The sequence below is a fragment of the Mya arenaria genome, chromosome 8 (genome assembly GCF_026914265.1).
Source record: "Mya arenaria isolate MELC-2E11 chromosome 8, ASM2691426v1".
NCBI classification, from domain to species: domain Eukaryota; kingdom Metazoa; phylum Mollusca; class Bivalvia; order Myida; family Myidae; genus Mya; species Mya arenaria.
This window is the reverse complement of record NC_069129.1, coordinates 18,387,202-18,407,205: the sequence shown is the minus strand read 5'-3', so window position 1 is coordinate 18,407,205 and position 20,004 is coordinate 18,387,202. Positions and strand designations below refer to the sequence as shown.

At 32.9% G+C, this 20,004-nt stretch overlaps 1 protein-coding gene across 3 annotated transcripts; it reads right to left on the bottom strand.

Moving 5' to 3' along the window:
• Positions 1 to 3,017: 3,017 nt before the first annotated feature.
• On the bottom strand, positions 3,018 to 18,527 carry LOC128243365 (deoxynucleoside triphosphate triphosphohydrolase SAMHD1-like). Of its 3 annotated transcripts, XM_052961109.1 has the most exons (17): positions 18,372 to 18,527; positions 14,541 to 14,720; positions 12,084 to 12,150; positions 11,582 to 11,660; positions 11,063 to 11,223; positions 10,595 to 10,710; positions 10,249 to 10,316; positions 9,338 to 9,475; positions 9,197 to 9,238; positions 8,866 to 9,030; positions 8,040 to 8,131; positions 7,723 to 7,779; positions 7,347 to 7,545; positions 6,962 to 7,066; positions 6,588 to 6,692; positions 4,661 to 4,798; positions 3,018 to 4,182 (listed from the first exon to the last, which is right to left on the bottom strand). In XM_052961109.1, exons 2-17 carry the CDS (start codon positions 14,713 to 14,715, stop codon positions 4,081 to 4,083), a joined length of 1,809 nt encoding a protein of 602 aa, XP_052817069.1. In that variant the 5' UTR covers positions 14,716 to 14,720; positions 18,372 to 18,527; the 3' UTR covers positions 3,018 to 4,080. The 3 variants fall into 3 exon arrangements, with proteins under 3 accessions (XP_052817069.1, XP_052817072.1, XP_052817071.1); XM_052961112.1 differs by lacking the exon at positions 14,541 to 14,720; XM_052961111.1 differs by lacking the exon at positions 18,372 to 18,527 and having other exon boundaries at positions 14,541 to 15,099.
• Between the last annotated feature and the right edge of the window lie 1,477 nt (positions 18,528 to 20,004).

The window sequence follows — 20,004 nt, the reverse complement described above, 5'->3', positions numbered from 1 at the left end:
AAAACTCCCACAATATTGAATTGTTAACAGTAAGGATATTGTTTTGTTGGAATAAAGCATATGATATCGCGGTTTAACTGAAAAATAAAAACAAAGACATCGTGGATAATTTATAAAATATATGTTTAATTTGAGATTTATTTTTCTATTGGCAATCCTAATTTATGTACCTGACAATGGTTGTTCATAAGATCAGTTTTAATTATTTGTCCTGGCAATGGTATGCTATTGCAATTATGGCAACCAAAAAACAAGTAATTATCATACGCAACATTGTACTAGTTAGAAATTATTTTGATCTAAATTTCGAAACAAATTGATGAATCTGTTTTTCAAGCATATGATATTGATAGCCTGCCATTGTGTATCAATACATATACGTCTGTTCTGTATCGCCATACATTGACTTATACATTGAATGCTCCTCGTGACAAGTATGTAAGATTCAAATACAAGTTATCATTGTTTTAGCTTTGCTTTGTGGAAGAAATGTAATGGGCAGTAGACAGTCCGGTATCACAGAGGAAGCAGAGAATGGTTGTGATGAAATGCAAGACCGGGTCATGTACATTTTAGAAAAGGTCGAAATGCTATCCTCTAAACAAAGGTAAACCTTTTGCATGTATTTCAACACATTCACTTTTGTTACAAAAGTTTAAAACATATGCATGCACTTACATGATCATATATGTTCTCAACCATTCATGACGGTATTCCAAAATTATAACGCTCACCAACGATCCGTCCATCGCATTCTAAAACGAGAACAATTATCCCGGCGTTCAAAAAAGGAAAACATAAAATTGTACATTTAAGTAGAAGTATTCAATGTTTTTAACTGAATAGCTGCAATTGTTTTTTTTTTTTGTTTTTTTTATATTTACCAATTCAAACATTTGTATCCAATCATAAAACTGCCTTCGGTAACATCGATGTACAGAAACATGCAAAGTGAACAAATACAGCTTTAAACGTTTCATTTTCCATATGCTAAATGATTTATGACAACTTGTCTAAAATCTCAAATGGTAACATGGAATAGACCAATAATAATTTGAAAGTGTCAGATGTAACATACACGGACTATGTGCCCATGAAATAACGGCTTACATTGTTTTGAGGTATTATCATTGCCTCAATAAAATCTTTGATATTGTCGATCTCGCTTGCAGTTAGCAAAACATATGTGTCAGTCCGGACTGTCAAAGCTGTTTCTCGACCATGTTTTATATGATTTTATATAAAACTTTCCATTATGGCTCATATGATGAGCGACGTGTTGCGCATAAAACCTAGGACTGTACATCAAAAGTCAAGGTCACGCTTAGAGGTCAAATGTTAAAAAGGTCCTTGTCCGGGCTGTTTAGTACATTAAAAACATGCCATAAAGGTACACTATGATGAGTTGATTTATCGCGCTTAAGATCCAGGACCAAACCCCAAATGCCAAGTTCGCGATTATTGGTCAAATCTTGAAATGATCATTTTCCGGGTTGTATCGGGAACATGCATTAACAGATTTTCAAAACACTGCCATTAAGGTTCACTGTGATGATGCGACGTTTCATGCAAAAGACCCAGGTCTGAATCTCAACGATCAAAGTCACCCTTAGAGGTCATCAAGCCTTATCAAAGCTTTATCTTGACCATGCATTATAGGATTTTCAAAAAAACTGCCATGTGAAGGCTCACAATATCCAGGCGGCGTGTCACGCACAAGACTCAGGTATGTACCTCAAAGGTCAAGGTCGCATTTATATGTAAATGTCGAAATGAGTACTATTCATAAGACCAGTCTGGAATGAATCCTGTCCGTATCTTGACCATTAATTATAAGCTTTTCAAAGAACTAAAACAACTTGCCATAAAGATTCCATGATGAGGCGGCGTGTCACGCACAATACCTAGGCCTATACTTCAATATTAAAAGCCGCAGTGATTACTGTTGATAAGACGGATGTAAACTGAGCCTTTTCCGGGCTGTATCTTTACCATGCATTATATGATTTTTAAGAAAACTTGCCATATAGGTTCATCATGATGAGGCAGAGTGTCGCAGGTTCCATCAATGTAAGGGAGACAAACTGTATTTGACACTATTTTTCTTATTATTTTTCTTAGTATTATTATTATCTTTCCCTTTCGACTGAAAGGGAGAAACTGTATTTGTTATTATTATACTTGTTATTTTGTTACTCCCCTTAAACTCTTTTTTTCTGCAACAAAAGTTTGTCCGGAGCAGACATCAAAAACTAGTAAAAGGAATTGATGGTGTCTTGGAATATAGATATATATTTTACTATTTTTAGTTTATGTTTCAAATATGTATTGGTATATATGAAAATATTTGCATCTAAATGTCGTGTAAAATAATAGTTCAATTTTTTGTTCGACAATGAGGGACGCTCCCGTCAGTCAACATATACGATTCTACCAATGAGACGATGACGAGAAAAAAACGATGTTCAAACCTTTTTACTTCTTTCGTACAGCTTTGCATTTATTAAACGATTGCTGGATAGTTTTATTTACACGTCAAATAGGCTTTAAAAAGTTTGTCCTTCGCCTAACCGTCATATGAAATCGCTGAATTAATTTAACTAATCAAATTTATCAGATTTTTTTTACAATTCGTTAATCAAAAATGATCGAAGTCGAAAGATACTAAAAATTAATCAAATATAAAAAAGAAAGTTTTTATAAATAAGCTGATATATTTGGGAAAAAGGAGAACCAAGAAACTAAAGTTATAGATCAAAAAATATATTCCTGTATTAATTGATTACATGGCGACATTGCTACATACAGATTAATAAAGACGTACAGTATTAGAAATCAGTACTAAAAATGTTTGAATAAATACATAGAGTAAAACGAAAAGTGTTTTGAAATTCCACTCCTTTTTTCCTATCTAAATTAAAGGTGTCAATTTCAATAAGCAGCATACATAAAATGTATACAAACATTACATTTTCAAATCATTTTTTTTAACACAAAGCATAATTCAACTCCTTAAATCAACATTTAGAACATAATTTTAATACATATAAAATACAAGACATTTCAACGTTAGATATACAAATAGCTGGAACGTTCGCAGAGCAAATATATGTACATAAAATGAAGCACAAGCGCATATTAGTGAGACACACATGTATATTAACAGTTGTACTTATGTAGTCACAAATAATTGTAACCGATCCGGTGTTCTCATTTTACAAAAGAAAACATGTTTGAGTAATATTTTACCAGATTTGTGATTCTTAAAAGGTATGTGCGTATTGCCATAGCATCCATATCAATTCCAAATTATATGTGTATCATATCATTAATGACTTTCAAGTCGGAGTCAAATGTTTGATTTCATATCGACGAAGACAACAAGGACGACAACATTCAAGCGATAAACAGGACAATTCAAAGAAATACACATATTCTTATTGCATGTGTATATCTAAATATATCTTAAAAAATAATGTTATACTGTAATAGAAAAAGAAAAAGAAAAACACCGTAATACCAAAAGCGTTAAAAACAACTGATATTCTCTTCATGTGTAGCGTTACAGTTTTCAAATAAACCTTGGAATGGTGTTGTTTTTGTGTCGGTATGCATTTATGACATTTTAGACAGCGGGGGTAACGTTCCAGTTTCCAAATAAAACCTGAAAGAGGTTTTGTTTTGTGGACGCATGCATTTATGAGATTTTAGCCAACGGGGGTAGCGTTCCAGTTTCCAAATAAACCTTTCAAAAGGGTTGATTTTGTGGTGGCATGCACTTGTGAGATTTTAACAGCGGGTGAGGCGTTTTGGTTTCCAAATTAAACCTAAGAAGGGGTAACCCGGTTTATTTTGTGGTGGCATGCATTTGTGACATTTTAGACAGGCGATTCGCGACAGACTCCATTGAAACTGCAACATGTGGATTAAAATTGGTCCGGGATTTTGACAGTGTTTCCAGCTCCAGTACTTTGAATTAGGTTTTCGGCAAAATGTCCACTTTGTCTTAATCCCCGTGAATACAAAACATAGAAAGGGGCATTGCTGAGACAAATGCACATAGCTGATAGCTGCGTTGTTTTATTGCATATTTTGTTCTTGTTTGATCTTGCTCCTTTGTTGATGCTGTTCTTGTTCCGCTTCATTTGCCTGCTGAATATTTCTATTGGCGGCTTGTACACCCTGGACAACATATAAAGTTTCAGAAAAAAATCAAGAAACAAGAACCAGTGTTCTGCAAGCAACATCTATATATAACACCATAATAGTCATTATTATAATTGGTAAATTTTTTGTATTTATATAAAAACAATTATATTTAGTTAACCAATCATTAATAATGTTATACTGTAATAAAAAAAGAAAAAGAAAAACACCGTAATACCAAAAGCGTTAAAAACTAATAATCATATATCTGAATCTCCGTTGTAATATGATTTAAACATTTTCTACAATTAACTTATACATTAATAATAGTGTCACGCCTCCCCCTTGAGTCCGGTATACCACGAAATTTTGGACCGGGAACCGAAATACACTGGATTATGCATAGTACTGCTAAATACTGCCTCATCTTCGTACATTTTAGTTCAATTCAAAGTCATTCATGTCAATGTTTATATTTTCGTAGATTTTGTACAAAACAGCATTGACGACCTACCTTTGGTGTTGGATATCTGTGTGTTTCGCACCAACACACAAAAGCATCCCTAACCATTTTCTGGGAGCGCTGGTCATCTGCTTTCGAGTAAACGCGAATTGCTTGTTCCTTGAACAATACGGGCAGAAAGTTCGATTCCTATAAGATAAAAGGTAACACTTACTGATGATTTATGATAGATACTTTCCTTAAAGAATATAACTCAACACACAACGTATAACAGCTAATTGTTTATTATTCTTTGAGTATTTCCTCCTTTAAAATGTGTCTTTGTATATCATAAAGAATATGCATTAAAGAAAAACAACTATCCTATCTACGTCACAGGTGGTCTCATTACTTATCCTTTCTAAATGTGTTGAGATCTATGTAACGTTGGTTGCATTTTATATTTATATATTTCGTTATAATATATTTTAGCGCAATTTTGAAAAACAGCGATCAATTTATCAGACACTCATAGGTCGTCAGGGTGAACTTCTCGACAATGTCCGTATTGATTTGAAATTGATATCGAAGTTATTACCAGATTAACAACACTATTCTGTGGACATTTGTTAAACTTTCAATTGTGTAATGTATTCATATGTGTATGTACTTTCTAATGTACATTAGTTTTTTTCCATCGGCATAAACATACAAAATATGTATATGACATGATTGTACATAACCTGATGGACTACTTTCAATATGACGTCCTACATATTAATACGTTTGATGTATATTTTTTTCAAAAAAAACCTAGCGTGATTTGATTACCTAGACTTTTTTAGGGGTCATGAAATCGTGTCCCCTTTATTACTTATACCATCTTTCTAACTATCGTCCGGGTCCTATCTCTTGATTGGTGGATTGATTTTAATTCATATTAAGTTATTCGACCCCCAACTACGTTATTTTTTATGCCTGGTGACCCAATATTATTATATTATTCAAAACGCTTCATTTCAAGCAAATGATAATGTGAAAATAGATAGAAAATAATTCAGCAAACAAGATTTTACGGCCTTTAAAACTTGAAGTTTGGTCATTTCGCGTACGATTTCAGTTTAAAAAAAAAAGATTTAAAAAAAAAAGTGTGTTCATAATGCAGTTTTGGTCACATGTTTTACATATTAATTATCAGCAACCGATACCCTTAATAAACTGAGTTACTAGGCAAACAGAAATAACATTTTGGTTGATGGAGTTATCATAGAACTAGCATATTTTTGTGGTGGTTTCCATAAACACAACCAAATACACTTGGTAAAATATAAACACAAGAATAAAGCTTTGACGTACATAAACAAATATTTGTAGGGACAGTTCCAAACTCAATGAAAACGAGTTTTATCTTTTGTTCTACGAAAACCGAAACCGGTTTAAGAACATATCGAAACCCCCTCTGGATGCGGTTTCGTCGTGTTTTTTCAGCCCAAAACAAGCTCACTTTGAAAAGAACAACATGGCGGACAGTGACCCTAAACATATGTTGAAACACCATTTAGTTAAAACAGGCAACGACCATCTGCGGTATCATTGTTTTGAAGAAATACAGAAATAATGGCTACATACAGAAGCTGCATCATGTTGTTGAAGCTGTACACAAAACCATACATTTGTTGCTTAAACAAAAAGCTTTCGAAACAGGTTTTAAAACCGCTGAAACCCTCGAAACCAAAGCTGAAACTAGTTTTGTATCAACGACAAAAACTTATAGCAACATGCTATAAAACTAAACTGCAGGCAGGAAACTTAAATAACTAAAACGTTTTCAATGCATTTGTGGAGTAAGAAAATTAGAAACTATAGATCGTTACACGACTTATGCTTATTGTGTAATAACCCTGGATTGTCCTAAAATACATAGTATACTATAGAAACTGTTTGGATAAGATGATATTGACTTGAAAAAATAAAAATAAAAAATTGAAAGCCATTGTACCTGCTCGCGACCAATTTTGAAAGCTTCGTTGGGCCTTTCCTTGCAATAAAACATCGTGTTCTCAATGGGATTTTTTTCGTTCATACCATGGTCTAAATCTACAAACTAGAAAAATATCATGCGGTTTTAAGATTTCAAGATTCAAGACTCAATTATATTTATTAAGTAACCTAAACACATACTGTTACTTGTTACACGATTGATATGATTAACATTCCTTAAGATAAAATTATTAGTGTAATAAACAAGATTGTGTCACGTAAAACTATTTTTAATTTTTTGTATCACAATAATAACCTATAGCAGTATAATCATTATCATTTTTGTTGTTGTTGTTGTTACCTAATAATGCAAATCAAAATATAAAAACAAACCAGAAGAACAATGCCATGATCGCCCAATCTCTTCAATGGTGAGTATTCGTACTCATCGCTGTCCATAAGTTCGAACATCTCTTTGATCATCTGTTGTTTGTCCTCCTTTTCACACAAAGAATTATTGTAAGTACGTGTAAGATCAAGCAACTGCATTGAATATGTCTGTTTTAACTTGAAACCTTTCTGGAAGAGATAACCTGTCAATGCTTGGTAGTACCAGCTTAAGCTAGTTGTGTGTTTTTTTTTTAATTATTAAGTCATATTTGATATGAAGGACCATAAAATAGATGGCCTTGTATTCTACGGCCGCTTCAGTTTCATTCTAATATTTACTAAATATACATACAAGCTATTAAGTTATTATGTATAACATATACAAAACCTCCTTCTTCATTTGCTTTTCCTTAGCTTGCGTTTGTCCCACACACTTGTACAACTTGCGCTTCAAAACGTTTGTTAAAATGTCCCTTGATTTTTCCAGTTTTGGGTCCGTTGAATTCCGTATAAGATTGAAAACGTGATCTGTCATCTGACTGAAGGCTTTCATGTCATTAATGGCCTCTGACATTTTGACCGGTTTACTGTAGTGCAAGTGCTCCATAATTAAATGTTTGCGCTTTCGTAATCATACATATTGTAGTAACACGAACAATGTAATATATATTATGCCAATGATAAATTAATCCTTAGGACAAAGTATTGCACCAAAATCTCACATATCATTTCGTTTATTGAAATGCCTTAATGCCTTAACCCACCTATTTTCTCCAACAAACTCGATATGTTTATTGGCTCCTACGAAGGCATCAGTCACCCTGAAAATAAATTTGAACTCAGATTCTCAAGTCAACAAAACATATGTCAACAGACCAAATGTTGTTCTGTAACATGTAAAACACTATTTATTTTAAATGTCTTTGAAAGTTACTTTTAAATTCTGATTTGAGAAATGACTTAATAATGAAAGTCTTATATTGGTGTTTATATATCAGAGTTTTTTTTATCTTACACTATTGATTAATTCCTTGACGGCAAGTACCTGCTCCATCTCAAAAGGACATGCAAACTTACTTACATTTTTTGGATGATGTTCGATGTTTTGTGGCTATAAGCTATGCGATGTAACGTCTGATGTTTATGACACATGTCATACAGTGTCTCGGAATCCTGTTTGTTTTCAATATGAGATCATTTGGAAGCAATTCGCACATAACCACATTACATATATTGATTAGGGACCACTTTTTCGCCCGTACCAATTATTAACCCATTCCGTAAAAATCGTTGTTGAACAATTATTGTGTGATTATTTTTCATACAAATGATACTTTTTGTTCAAATGGAGATTCAAAATAGGGAAACAATTCCAGCAGTATTGAAATTGCATCCGATTTCTTAAATCGGAGGATCATAGACTTTTACCACTCAACAACATAGGAAACATGTTTTATAGGCAAATAGAATTAAATAACATGTTTTGTTGTCAACCGTGATTATTATTTTGGCGATTTTTTAAATAATTACATGTTTCTAAAGTGGGCTTTTAATTAGTACAATGCACTGTCATTTAAGCGGATTTTTCTGATTATGTTCATTCCCAAAGTAACCATACATTTAGCATATTACCATACTGACTTTAAAATCAAGGGCCTAACTTTATGTCTGCGAAATTTCATTCAATAATATCCAGTATTTATATATAAGCATCAAGTTATTTAAGAAAAACCTATATTTACGGGCGAAAACGGGTCCCTAAAAAGTAAAGGTTTAATAAAACAACGCTGTAAGATTTTAACGTGTTTAGCACATGGACACAATGAATATAAAACATCGTCTTAATAATACAGGAAATAGACCCTGACATGACACTTTGAGGGAAAAACTACGCGAGTCATACTTGCCTTATCTCGTGTACAGATTTGATATTCATCATTAACTTCTAAAACACGTGCAAAATGTATAAAGCGTGTGTAATCAAAATTGTTTCTGATTCCCAGCATGAGGCAGTCACGTGCAAAGTAGTCCCATTTGTCTACATCAATTCCATTTCGCTTATTGGCAACGATCTGACAATAAAGACAAAGAATGATAAAGTGTGTTATGTTTTACCAATTCTTGTGTGTAGTTTAGTTTATTGGCCGTCTCGGTTTCCTTCTGGTTTGTTTTCGACTAGTACTTCACACTTATCATCATACAATCATTAACGATTTGATAAACTGTTGCATGATTTACCTCGTACAAGAAGCTTTTATCTTTTGTTCTTCCCACACATACCTGAATGACAGAATAAAGCATAATTATATAGCATTGTACTAAATAAGCCAAAGTATCAATGTGAATTAGATTTGAACTTGAATTACACATGGAGCTTACGTCTTTGAAATGGGGTCCAGCGATTATTTCCTCTATAAAAGTCAGGTCACCAGCCGTCAAGTCATATTTCTCAAATTCTGCAGTCAACTGGTTCTGCTCCACAAGGTATTTGAACATTCTTTTCGATGTATCTTTATGCTGCATGTTGGATTCAAAAAAGAAAGTACATATTGATATATGTATTTATTGTCCATGTATATTAATCTAGTTTCATGGTAAGGTGACCTAGATTCATTAGTTTTCACATCACTTAACAGAATATGATGTTAAGTTTTGACTGGTTTATTTTATGATAATATGTTTTTACTTTTTAACAGAAACGAACAAACACTTGGCGTATAATCTGTATGATATTATCTTTCATTAAAAGACGGATTTTCGAAAATTCCAGAAATTGCCAAATTACCATCATTTTATAGCTTTGAAATAGGAAGTTTAAAATGTATGTACTAAATGTACTAAACTACATTAAATTCGTTGTAAAAGTGTAAATTACAGAGTTTTTAAAATATACATGTTTTATAATAGGCGGGAGGGGCATGTTGACAATGTATTTCATTGAGATTATAATGTAAATTATCTATTATGATGTTGTGTAATGTAAATATGTACTCACACCATTATTAACCATAAACATGTTAATTAGAGTTAGTTTGGTTTTTAAAACACTCTGTAAAAAGCATGTCTAGTTTAGTTAAATACCGTGTGTTCGTAGAATTCTTCAAAATTCGTTTATGTTGCAGTTCACAATTGTGTAAGGTATGACCTGATACATTACTTTATTTAAAATGACTTTATGAAAGTAATAAAAATGTTGATACCTACTATATGGAATATTGCTTTTAAAAATAAAGAAATAAGGTTTAAAAAGGCAGAAGAAGTAGGAGATAAACTTGTCTGATATGATTTACCTTCCAGTTGGCATCAGGCGACACAATTGATATGAAGGCATCGAAAAAATGAGAAAACGGGCCATGACCTTTAACATACAATATCAACAAGATCATAATTGCAAATAGCTACTAAAACAAGTTTTATGTCTTATGCATAAAATTAAAACTTTGATTTTGTTTTACAAATTTTGGTTTGACACAATTATGGAAAAGGTTAACAAAAAAAATTTAATATAACATGTTGATATCATACATCAATATAACATATTAAGAAAATATAACAATTACTATGCATGTATTGCAAAAATACATACATACTATGTATGTGTACAAGAACCATAATTCAATTATTGTCTATCCCTACCAAGGTCATGACACAAGCCTGCTATTTCAACACAGAGAACATCCACGTCTGTTATGTCCAGTTCTGGTTGACGTTGGCGTATTGCGCGAAGGAGTTGACCTGCTAGATGACACACCCTGGAGAAAGGGTTTGATAGAAAATTTGAATTACAAATGTTGATAGTCAACTTATGCATCAAGATACTGGTTGTATGTTCAATGGTTTAATGATTTTGAGAAATTTGTTTGGACACGGACACAATGTTTTTGTTTACTCGCAAGCATTTTTTAACGTTTTCAGTCAGAAAATAAAAGTGAGTGATTTTTCAACAAATGTATTAATGTGTACAGCCCTGTTAAATAATTAAGTTATGTTGCATATACTGTCGCTTTACACGAGTTTAACGGATTCCCTTCCTAAAACACCCCTAACAGATTACGTATGATTGAATAAAATAAAGCTTAAGATATTTCTTAAACAAAAGCTTACCCCAAGCTATGCTCAAATCTGTTGTGGGATGCCCCTGGATAAACGAAATAGCTGGTGCCGAGTTGTTTTATGAATCGAAGACGCTGGAATTCCGGAGTGTCGATTATCTTAACACACAGTGGATGAAGATCTATATGGTCGTGAACTGGGTCGTTGAACACCTAAGTAATTAAATTGTAAGGTAGTTTTTCTAAGAGTAATTTGGAGAGATTAAATTTGTATTTTTGTCCGTGTCAATTTGATCTTATTATACTGCCTTTCATAAAATTTACTTTATTTAATATTTCATTTTTTAATTTATTCAAGTCGGGGTAGTATTTGAAACGTAATGATTTAAATGCAATTTCCGTAATATCATACCATGTCATAGATGTAAAAAAGTTCATACATATACGCGATTCTATTTCTGAAATTTAAGCGTTTGTTAGATATGATATACTCGTCATTTATTTTTTTCCATTATTCAATTACATTTAAAAACCAACGATTTTTTTCACACCTGCAATTTAAGAGACTTACCTTTCGTCCTAGTAAAGGAAAAGGAGGTATCTTTAGTGTGCGAATAAACTTCCGTAATTTCAGTTTTTCGGTCCAGTCTCTATAACGTGTAAAAAAAAATAAACAACAGCTTAAGCTGGAATAAATGATAAATATTCTCGAAATAAAATTCAATACGTGACAGAATTTCAAATGTTATGACAACATCCCATTTCACCTCCAATAAAGATTTTTAACAAGAGCAGTCAAAACACTGCCACATTACCCGCCACTTAAAAACAGTATTAACTTCGTCTAAGGATAAAAATGAAAATTAGCAAATACAAATAACTTAAAATAACTGTACTCGGAGTTACGCACTGTTTCTATGCACCGAATTTCTCCTCTATGAGATTTATATGTTATGCTCCAGAAAAGATGGCCCGAAACCACATACGCACACGCACACAAATGCATACACACACCAATCACCTACCATTACTATATCCCCTTCGCCTTTCGGCTTGGGATAATAACCACTTACGTAACTCCCATTGGTTCAAAATCATTGTCTTCAATCAGTGTCAGCGTATCGCCAGCTATACCTTTCTCTAAAAATTATAAAACCGTTTCAAAATAACTTAAAACCTGTGAGTACAAATATGGTATGAAATATGTACATGTTTCAACGGTTAAAATGCGTACAATAAAATACACATAAGCTTATGACTTTAAAGACATTGGCTTTTTATCATTATGTGTTCGATAGAAATGTGGCAATAAAACAATCAGTGTCATTAGAGGATATTTGTTGATGTCAGTATAAGCTTCAATTTTGTTTCGCGCGTGGTCATGAAAACATTATTTTCTGATCATGAGTGAAATAAAATTCAATCGTTTACTTAAATCAACAAATTTTATTTTTATTTTATACATTTCTCGCTCTTTCTTAATGTATTTCCCCGTTTGGGATATTCCTGTTTGACGACATACATTTTAGATAGCCTCCCTACGAAGGGAAGTAGCCGCTGCGTAAAGTTTGCTCCGAAACGCGCGAGCAGTAGGTACATTAACATTAAATAGTTTCACGCTCCTTGACACGTAATGTTTCCAGGGACGACAGACCGTGTGATGAGCTTCCCCACGAAGGGAAGTAACCACCGCTGCGTGGAGTTTGCAAAAAAAAAAACGCGGGATCACTAGGTACATAAACATAAAATTGTTTCACCTCATTGAATCTATTTTAACATATTTATATTTCACATTTTTTTTTAAATAAAATCCATAAAATCAACGGATACTAGTCTGGCTGTAAAAGCAAACATATTTGTTATTTTAAACAAATACACTGCATCGTTGATGGTGTAGAAATACATTTGATATTGTACTCAAACACTCAGCGACAGTGTTCAGTTTCCATTCAGATAATTAATCTTCTTTCTGAAACGTCTTTTGGATGGGAGAGAATATAAGGCAGTGGAGTGTTGTTGTATCTGTCGGTCTTAACTTTATTTTATCTCTTTTTATAAGAAAATTTACTTCCATTGTCATACAATTAGCCACTAACGATTGATTTTGGATTTGCATGTAAGACGATTTCAGGGTAATAACTCTTTACAAGCAAGGTATATTCTTATGGACTTGGAATATTAATACTAAGAAATTTAACCTCACTGAAGAGCTAATGTTACTTCTGGGGGCCGTTTCAATAAAGAATTTGAGTCGTAACTTGGTATCGATTTTTTATATCCTCAACATCGTGTTCATTTTCAATGATGGCTAACATATTTCACACTTATATGTACCAAAATAATGAAACAATGACATTAAGAAAATCTCATTTTTTACGTCTTAAATTTACTAAAAACTTTATTGAAACTGCTCCCATCAGTACAAAAATGAAAGCGCGAAAAGCGTTGAAAGGCTTTTGGTGCTACAAGGGTGAGTTTATTTGTTTTACAATTATGTTTAAGTGCACAAAAGTCGAATCCAAAAATATTTTGAGTGGCCCAAACTGTACGCGATCAGCGCTTTTCATAACCAACTTATAGGTAATGTAAATTGATGATTTTTTTAATATATTCAACACATTTATTTAATAATTTAAGCACAAAATTGTGCCTCTTTACATGATATATTTATTTTACAATGTACACAATACATACAATAAGCAAGTTTCATAACAATAACTGATAAACCTCTATGTACTAGGATATATGCATATTGCTCTCATCTCTCAAATATTTTGCTTATAAATAATCAAATTCTGAGGACGTTTTGACTATTTGTAGTAGGTATTGTTATGCATGGTATTTTAGTCAACACATTTCCCATTCATGTGTTATTATCTATAAATATATGTTTGCTTAGGTCAATCACCAATATTATTATGATTATTTGAGATTTAAGATTATTTGGATTGCTTTCAAATTCGCATTTACGTCGCAATCTTATGAACGGCTAAAAGCAATTTATAGTATCCATAACGTTTTGTTAACAATAAAATGAGAAATATCGACTAAAACAAGTTGTGAATCACGCTGAAATTTATAAAAAATAATCATTATTCATCAAAATCAAAATGCAAATGGAATGGATTACCAACATCAATACAAACTATATGCTTCCTTAAAATGTTCAATGAATGTGGCTATATTCATAAGTCTGTACTTTCTCGCCAATATAGATGCTGGTCATAACAGGCAAAGTCCCAGATAAAAAAAGGAATCAATGAATGAAATGGGGAAATAAGTTTCAATAAGTAGGTATGGTAGATACCAAACTGTTTTTAATCAAACGTATTTAGCATTGAAACACACTAAACTTGTTTCCGGACACAAACCCAATTTAAGATTAGTTTTAACTGCAACCAACTATTAGTAAGAAGTAGTATTTCTCAAGCCAGAGAGAAAAATATCAAATGTTATCATTTTACTCCAGCCAGAGTTATCATTCATTCATAATTCACATTATTTCAACCATGTGCTTAAAAAAACATTACCACGAAAATTGTCGGCAACTTTATCCAGACCCGCTTGTTTAAGCTTTACAGCAACTGTTTCTACATCCCATTTCAAATGTTCGTCGTCCAAACGAGGTCTTTTGTGCGGTGGTTCGCTTTCTGACTCTTGTGAAGATACAAGCCCCACATCCATATGGTGTGACTGGGATGTCATGGTTACTGTTGGTGAGAAATAAAAGCTTAATGATAGTGCGCATGCATGGTGCTTAGGCGTATTAAAGGACAACTGTATGTGTGTTCATTATTCGGAGATTATTTTCGATCACAAATCGTTTCATTCTGAATGAATATGAAATGCAAATGAAAAACATGCATATCTATGTGTTTCCTAAATAGTTCAATTAATTCATTTTCCTGACTTTCATCTCGTATATTGGATTCGTCAATGTTCAAATTGTCTAGTATATGACTCTTCTCTTCATCGCTCTTGTTAAAAACCTCTTCTTCTTTAACTTCAAACTTCTTTTCCCCTGTGTATTGGATACCAGTAGGTGTCACGTCGATAGATAGAGAGCGACACTCACGCACTCGTAAACAATGGCTGAAGTGGAAGTATAATTTAGGTCATGATCTGTGTATCCGGTCATTTCCAGACTCTGATTGATATCTAAAATGATCTTCTGCGTTGCAACACATTTCACCACACCAGGACATTTTTGTTCTTGCATAGTTCTCTCTCCCTAATTACCATTGTACGGAAGCTGAGATACCACGGTGAATGGAGTGATGTTATCTGTAAAAATATTTCAGCCTAGAGTTCTGAACAATCATTCAATAATTCTTGGAGAACATGTGAACCTAGTCTAAAAGGAGCTTTAGGAATTCCCTTTGGACTGCTAGCCTTCATGTCCATCTCAATCTTCCTAAATTTCGTCCAGAACTAGTCATATTCCTTGATTACATTGATAGACCGACTTATGTTTTAGATAATATTTATATGAAAAGCTACAGAAACAAGATCAGTAGCCAAAAATTTTGAAGTTTCCATAAGTCCGTAATATAAGACTTTCTTCAGTACCTGTGTTATGCTGAATCTGAAGCTACCAAGTTCAAAAGTTTGTCGAAAAGATCTTCCAATCTGGTTGCAAAGCACTCAACTGATTCCCGGGTTTCGGTTCAAAAGTATAGAACCTCTTCATGGTACTCTTTTTGGATTCGACACTCCCATATCAACTTTACAGATTCTCTAATGCCTGATAAACTATCACTCCTGGCCCTTGTTTCATATTTTATCAGCTGCAAGCTGCTATTCTAATGTCAAACATGATTTGTTCCTCTGTATGTGATTAACCATCAAAAACACATTGAATTTCAAACTTGAAGCTATTCCAATTTACCTCCCTACTTCACCATAGAATATGGGGAACTTTGGATATGAATGATTTCCCATTGTAGTTGGTGTTCATGTCTTCAATATTTCCTGACTGTAGTCCGTTCCGGTTTGACTCTTCAAAGGATCTCTATCAGCTTGCAGCTTTCTGAGGATCAGCAATATATCACTTCTGCTTCAGGGTCAAACAATGACTGCATCGTATCTTTAAAAAGTATTTGCATTAGGTCCTCTGAATTGTATTCCTCCGTCTGCATAAAGAGTTGGGGTCTCTAATCATAGAAGTAATTTGGGTTTTCCTATAAGTTTGTTATTATTTGTTTTATTGTTACGTTTCCTCAAGTTAATACCTACTTTTATACGATTTAACTTTTGCGTTTTTTCTTTATTTAGGATTGTTGGGATATGAGTGAGGTTTGTGCACTTAAACTGGTTTAAACCCCCAGTTTCTGTAGGTTTTCGCATCAATACCCTTATCAACATTTCTCGCTCTTTTTCGGTTATAATTCCTGAAGCTTCATTAAAATTAATTTCTTCTTCTAATTACAAGTCTTCTTCTGTATATTACAAATCAATTATCACTTAAGTCACACAAGTCACAAGTATTTATAAACATATCAAAAGTCCAGATCTTGTATAATGTTCACCACTTAGTGTATTAACTCACTCAATCATTGTTGGTCACTTATTTATTTTTTGACAATGCAATATCAATTAAATCATCAATGTATAATCAAATGTATATCGGGAGAAATGAAAATGCAAACATTCTTCGAGCACATAAAACAATCAATTATCTTGCTTTTTCACTTCAACAAATTTATTGTATGCAAACCCAACACTTATTCTCTAATCACAAATTCACAACAGGTTTAGATGCTCAATGAATTTATTATAAAAGAAATGTTGATATTTACGTAATTAACAATTCCACATTGCATATTGCAATGCCAAGTCACCACAAAAAACATTACTGTAATGTTTCAAAGATAATTGTGAAATAAATTGATTATTGATAAATGTCGTTCACTACATAACAAATAAGCAATAACAGTAATAACGTTACAAGCCAAAAAGATGAACTGATTTGTATGAATAATGCAACCATACATATACACGGTGATTTAAAAATATAGAATAATTTAATACCATGACTATTGTGAGTTTTGCCTAGACTGGCACTGACAGGGGTACTATCTTGTTCAATGTCATCAACATATATATTGCATTAATCATGAATTACATAGTCGTTTCATTACTAATTCTACTATTAAAATCTCCACATTGAAACACTAAGCTTAAGCTATCATAAGGAAAAATGTCATTTTCAAAGGTATCAAACAGGTAAATATTATTAAATGAATTATAAACTGGAGAATCCTCACACCAAATATACGAACCACTTGAATAGACATCTTCATTTGTATTAAAAAAACGTATGATCCAGCTAGTGGTTACCATCAGCATGGTAAGAAAAATTTATGAGTTTTTGTGCATTTTATTATCCTTATTAGTGCTTTAGACTTAAATAATTTTATCGGGATAAACATGAAATCGTGAGTTTTTATTCGTATTTTTTGTATTTTATTAGCTTCCATATCCACTTTAAGTAATGTTTACTTGTACAATGGACGCCGGGACACTATAATATAGTAGTAGTATTAGTATGCATAAGCGGATCCGGGGGCTGCGCCAAAATCGTCAAATTTTACTTAATACAGGATGCAATAAGTAAGAAAATACTCGCGAAATGCACGGAACATGTCCACAAGACAAAAGTAGAATCTGAATAGTTTTGTATTCCACTGGATTTCCATGAATTGAATTGTGTCTTTAAATATATTTTCAAACAAGTTTATTTTAACGTCTTTGCGACGTTTGGCAATCCAAAACATAACTTAAAGTTAAATTTTACCAGATTACGTGTACCGCATTTTACTCAAGACGATATAAAATAGCTGATTTAAAATGGAAGTATTTTCTAAAGAATCCTTCGTATTCATCAGCGAATATAATGCATTTCCATTTGAAATCTACATTCTCTCTTTTAAATCGTTAAAATGTATTATTTTCTATTTCTATGTATCGAGTTTAAACAACCTGCTAGTATGCACCTTTATCTGTTAAGCTGCACATGCTTGCTATTTTTTTGAGATTTGAAGGCCAGTGCCATCGTGACAGTTATAAAGCAGTTTTAAGTAAAAAAATAAAGCTCAGTCATAATTGATTGCTTTACAACTACATAAATTATATACATAATAATCATATACATAACTTGTACATATTTTACAACAGAAAGTTAAAGTTGTGAAAAAATATGTAGGTGTATTGCAAAGAAACAAACAAAGTTTTGGTAAACATGCTCAAGTTCAAGCTGGGATTTTATAAACCGCATACAACAAAACTTACTGATTACATATTAAGTTCTTATAATGTAAATATCTAAAGATATTTTCGATCAACAGCCATAGTATACTTACATGCATAATCATTTATCCAAAACAGATATTGAATTTAAACTACATAATGAAATAGTTTTCTCATGCATGTATTAACAAGCTTAACAAGCTTCCCTCTGTCCATTTATTTCCTCATGGCCAAGAAAGCACCGTGTTCGAATCATTTGTAGAAAATACATTTCGTTGATAAAGCTCACGTGCGTGCTTTAATAATGTTTGCATTCCAAATCTTTTATCGATAAATTCAACCTTGATAACTGAATAACTGCTATAATTTATGTATGCTTGAAAGTGCATATTCATGATTATCAAAATGTAGTATCTCAAATTGTAGGATCTTACATTGTTCACATGTACACATTGGAAGTGAAGTTCAATGAGAAAGGTATATTAAGTGGAGCGCGATTGATTAATAAAGAACATTAAGTGATAAAACCCGGAAGTGAAATTGAGCCTCTAAAATATGACTTATAAGACTCTTTCCATGACATCTTAACGTGTTTTAGAAAAAACACACAATATAATAACTTTATTTTCATCCCAATTGTACACTTACAATACAAATTTATTGTCATTAGTGAAAATGAATCCGGTGGTTATTTCATTTTTGCGAAGTATCGTGCACTAGAAGAAGCCAGTCATAGCTTTTTTAATTATTTCTGGAAAATGTGTACGAAATGTGATAAGTTTATTTTGTTATCACTTGGTTATTTATGTTGTTTTATTTTTGTTGCAAAACTGGGGAAAAAATACACAAATTATGCTAAAAAATAAAAAATGAGTTCAGCTTAATACTGTTATAAGAGACTTAAAATGCTATATAACTTCCAATAACGGGTATTTATACGAAATACTCCCCTCTTCCTATTCCTGTTCTGTTCATGGGTAAAGTCCGGCTCTCAGGGACACTGCTTGTACATGTGGTCGCACAAAGTCATCAAGTTCATCTACAACACATATGAATACATGGTCGTACATGGCACGAGACCTGTACTTACACTCAGCTACCACTCGTATGAATGAACTCTCACTCAGCTAACACCCATATGTAAAAATGGTCGTGCATAACATGATTTATGTACACCCGCTCATCTACCATTCGGACGTTCACATTACCGTGCATGTCCTATTATCAACCTCTATCCACCTCATCTTCTCTCAACCATTCACTCTTACCTTCTTTCAACTACCTTCCCCATTACACATCTTACTGTCACTTTATTCCAGCCCACTATTTCTCTTTTTACGTAGTTACTTCTCACTTACCCATTTTTTTTCTATTCGCCCGAAACAACCTTATTTCACTTATTTCCTCTCTCCTCTCCTATGTTTGTATTTCTTTCTTGTGTACCCTTTTTCTCCTCACATCCTTTTCAATTTTCACTCCCCTGGCCTACGTATTTATCCATTTTTCCTCTCCAACTCGTCCTATCCCGTCCACTTTCTCTGTCTGCCAAGCACTGCATGTGAATGATATGAACAAATAGAGGCTATAGGTTTGTTACCGTGTGGCATCGCAACATATTCCGACGCGTGCAAAACATCTGCGTCTTTAGGAAAAAATACAAAGCGGCGTAAACCAATTTTCTTTCACTCCCAAACTATCATGTTTAAGCAACATCTGGAACACAAACCGTGCAGATTAGATAAGTGA